This window comes from Cricetulus griseus, chromosome 3 (assembly GCF_003668045.3).
Source record: "Cricetulus griseus strain 17A/GY chromosome 3, alternate assembly CriGri-PICRH-1.0, whole genome shotgun sequence".
NCBI classification, from domain to species: Eukaryota; Metazoa; Chordata; class Mammalia; order Rodentia; family Cricetidae; genus Cricetulus; species Cricetulus griseus.
This window is the reverse complement of record NC_048596.1, coordinates 92,247,850-92,252,341: the sequence shown is the minus strand read 5'-3', so window position 1 is coordinate 92,252,341 and position 4,492 is coordinate 92,247,850. Positions and strand designations below refer to the sequence as shown.

General features: G+C 36.7%; 1 protein-coding gene across 1 annotated transcript; it reads left to right on the top strand.

Moving 5' to 3' along the window:
* The first annotated feature begins 2,714 nt into the window (after positions 1-2,714).
* Positions 2,715-3,653, top strand: LOC100775016 (olfactory receptor 481). Its single transcript, XM_027405022.1, has one exon. The coding sequence runs from the start codon at positions 2,715-2,717 to the stop codon at positions 3,651-3,653; it is 939 nt and encodes a 312-aa protein (XP_027260823.1).
* The last annotated feature ends 839 nt before the right edge of the window (positions 3,654-4,492 follow it).

Sequence of the window (4,492 nt, the reverse complement as noted above, 5' to 3'; positions counted from 1 at the left end):
AAACTAACTTCATTCTCCCATGCAGTTTGGAATGTTTTAACTTAATTGTTGACCAGCTGTTTATAGCATTTTTGAGCCCCTGTACTTTTGCACAACCTAAATGATCTGTGTGTTTATAGAATAGATGAAGCTTTCCAGCCTATTTCTTAGTTAGTTAGGCCATTTAAGGTCCAGCATCCTCTGAGTGTAGGTTGTCAGATTAGCATTTTACTAAAGAGGCATGGCAAATGGTTTGCTTAAAACCAAGATGAAAAATTAGCAGAAAACGTCTTATTCTAAGATGTCAGGGAAGTAATCCATGACTTTTAACCCAGGGAAAGTGAAGTTCCAATTTAAGATCATTGAAAGTGTCTGTCATAGACTTTTGTGATCCCCCATGGGAGGCCTCATCCTCCCTGGGTATTGAATGGAGGGTGGGATGGGGGTTGTTGGGGGACATGTGAGGATGGGAAGGAGAGGGAAATGGGATTGGTATGTAAAATAATATTGTTTTTAATTTAAATAAAAATTTACTTAAAAAAAAGAGCCATGGCTAGGAAAATCTGATAGTCACTGTGACAGTGTATATGGCAAGGTCATTAAAATGTTAGTATACGTTTGATTATTCCATTTAAAATCATAAATGTTAATAGGCAATAAAGAATGGGGAGGGTGTCTGCCCACAGGTGTAGTTCATATCTCAAATCTCCTATAACAAACTTATGGTATGTGGAAAATGAACATGATTTCATTATTGAAAATGGTATTTCTGATTTGTTGGATGCATGGCTGTAAACTAAATTCTTTTGGTGAAATCAGCTTATGTCTGAATAGATAACATGAAATGTGGGCCACACAATATAGCCATAGTTTGCAAGTACCACAATTAAAATACAGCCAAATGATGTCATTTCCTTTTGTAAATCATTAAATCAAAAACAAATTAAACCCATGGGTAATTAAAAATATTTCACCAATACACTTTTATATAATCATATGCACATTTTATCTTTCTGTCCCAGTAGGCAAGTATTTGTAAGTTCCATGTCCCACTGGATTGTCAGTACAATTTTCCAAAAGAAATGAAGTAATTAACTTGTCATTTTAAGGGAAGTAAGTTATTTGGGACTGTATTCCAAATGATTAAAAACACACTTAAAAGTGGTTTTACTGTGCAATAACAATTCCTCAGAGCCTCTTCTGGGTGTTGTAATAGATGTGTAACTGACTTAGACTTCTAGCTTTTCAGGGATAGAGGAATACTTGAATTTCCTAAGTGCCACAGAAGTAGCTATTTGTCTTGAGGAAAGTGTAAGAGATTGGGACATTTTTTCTCCTTTATTGTTAGAGCAGTTCTCAGTGTCTTTATTCACACTTTAAATAAACACAGGAATCAAATGTGGTATGTATGTCCGCCTTTGTACAGGTAGAAAACAGGAGGTTAAAAGTTCTTGCCATTTGCCTGTGTTTCGGTGCACTCGAGGAGGTACAAATTGGTCCTCAGGTTTGTTGCTTCTCATGCCATTGTATTTCTGTACATTGCTTGTAGGCAGCCACATCCCACCTTGAATACATTTATATCTTTCACACATTTATTTTCTTTAAGAAAGTTTGTCTCTGGTGTGGATCTTTGTCTAGAAGCCATAATAACTGAGGAATTGTGACTCACAGAACTAGAGTAACTTTGATCTAATAAAACTGGGTAAATTTGAATAAAAATGCAGTTCAGGTAGCTATATATGTGTTGTTTTTTAGATCTCAGGTAGATTTTTTTTAAATTTAAATCAAATAATTCTGAGGACTCTGCTTTCATTAGAGCTCTGAAAATGTGTGAATAGGAATAACATTTTCCCTGTCCTGGTTTATGCTCTATAGCTTGAATGAAGGGCCCATTATTCTGAAATGCAAAGTAGCCTTTCTTCATTATAATTTGCAGTTATTATAGCTTTCTATTTCCATCCTGACCACTCTCTCTTACTCTATGCCAAAGGCACCTCCCCTTTTCTTTCCTGACAGCTGCGTTTTAGAACTGGTGATGCAAAACCATATCTAATGCAAGCTTCCAAACACTTCTGTTTATTGACTTGATATTAAGACATAGCAATATCTGGATACCTATTGCTTCCTGAAGTCCGTAAAGGATGTAGGAGACTCTTGAGACACTTTGAAAAATGTCTAATATGTTTATACCAGAGTGATAATAAGAATTGTGATGAGCCTATCTATCTTGAATATAGACAATATCCAGCTCTTGGTACTGATTTTTTTTAAACTAAGATATTGGCTTATTTTATTCTAGTGCTTCATAAAATAAAAAGATACCCAAGTTAGCTCTATTGTTATATGGACAATTACACAATTGGAGACTGAATTTACTGCAGGAGAGAACACTGTGGCAGAGAAATGTTTAAAATGGGGATGGGAAAAAGAAGAGTCAACCCTGGCATGCATATTTAGGTTAGTCACAATTTGTGCTATAAAAATAAATGTCACTATGCAACCCCATGTACATATTGCATGTATATGCAGGGAATAAATGTGTTGTAATTGAATTTCCTATTATAATATCATGGAGTTTGAAAAGAAAGTTTACAGAGCATTTTATGACTAACAAAACTGTCATTTTAAAATTTAATTATAAGATTATGTTTAGGTATATAAGTTAATTTCAGGGTCATTTCAGCCAAATGACTCTCCTCTGGTTCTGGTTCCAGTAGGCAACATTGAGCGAATGAATGGAGACTGGAAATGACACCATGGTGACAGAATTCATTATTTTGGGCCTAACAGATAGTCCTACACTTCGTGCCATCTTATTTGTATTTTTTCTACCAGTTTATATAGTGACTGTGTTTGGAAATGTCAGTATAATCCTCTTAATTCGAAGCAGCCCACAGCTACACACCCCCATGTATCTGTTCCTCAGCCATCTAGCCTTTGTGGACATTGGATACTCCACATCAGTCACACCCATCATGCTCATCAGTTTCTTAAGAGAAAAAACTACTATCCCTCTCTCTGGCTGTGCAGCACAGCTTGGCTCTGATGTAGCTTTTGGAACTACAGAATGCTTCCTGCTTGCCACCATGGCTTATGACCGCTATGTGGCCATCTGCTCACCTCTGCTCTACTCCACTCAAATGTCCCCAGCTGTCTGCTTATTCCTGCTGGGGGCATCCTACTTGGGTGGGTGCATGAATGCCTCATCGTTCACAGGTTGTTTTGTGAACCTAAACTTCTGTGGCCCAAATAAAATCAACCATTTTTTCTGTGACCTCTTCCCACTTGTAAAACTCTCTTGTGGCCATGCTTATATTGCTGAAATATCTCCATCCATCTCTTCAGCATCAGTCCTTGTGAGTACACTATCTACCATCATTGTGTCCTACATTTACATCCTACTCTCAATCATAAGGATGCGCTCTACTGAGGGAAGGAACAAGGCTTTCTCTACCTGCACTTCCCATCTCACTGCAGTCACTTTGTTTTATGGGACAGTTTTATTTGTGTATGTGATGCCCAAGTCTAGTTATTCAGCTGATCAGGTTAAAGTGGCTTCTGTGATCTACACAGTGGTGATTCCCATGCTGAACCCTCTCATCTATAGTCTGAGGAACAAGGAAGTAAAAGAGGCTATGAAAAAATTAATGGCCAGAACAAATTGGTTCCCTTGAAGTAAATCAGACAAAACATCATAGCTAATAAAATCAGTGACATGAGGTACATTGGTGATTTATATTTCCATGTTATTTATCTACACCCCGAACACCTAAATAGCGAGAAGCTCCTATATATACAGAAATTTGATGTTTATTTCCATTTATATCTTAAAATGTATCATTTACATGGACACCTGCTGCATCCAAGTGAAATGTGGATTTTTTTAAAGGTAAGAATAATTCATGGGATAGTTTATAATTTTAAATCTTCCTGATTTGCCAATTTTGTAATGCTATTTGAGTAGACATTTATTTTAAAGCTCAAATGTCTTTCAATCTCCTATTTAAACTAACACTTAGGAATGAAATTTCCAAGAGAGGGATAACAAATGGTATGTCTGACAAATTTGGGATTCATGCCCCAAGACCCAAGGGTATTGCACTTACATGGTAAATGACTCTTAACTTCTGGAAACAGTGAAGATAGTGTCTCAGAAAAATTTCTGCTTATTTTCTTTTAATTTGATACAGAATGAAAAGAAATCATGATGCCTCTATTTTACCATTACAAGGTACAAACCAGATAACAGAGGAAACTGAATGAATCTCAGCCCAGATCTGCTGACTTAGGTCTACATACATAGGAATTAGAGTGGTTAGAGTGGTAACATTGTTCTGGAAGATGAAAATAGGATGATGAAACTGTATTTATATGATAGCAAGTAGGTAAGAAATTGTGGCTCAATCAGAGAACACCCTTGCCAATCTCTTCTAACCTCTCAAGGAGGTATCCCTGGTCACTGATTACCCCACTCGTGATCAATCTGTCTGGGGCAGTTTCTCCATGTAGCTCT

Excerpts from the sequence above, each read along its gene's own strand:
- LOC100775016 (XM_027405022.1), top strand. The coding sequence starts at position 2,715 with ATGGAGACTGGAAATGACACCATGGTGACAGAATTCATTATTTTGGGC.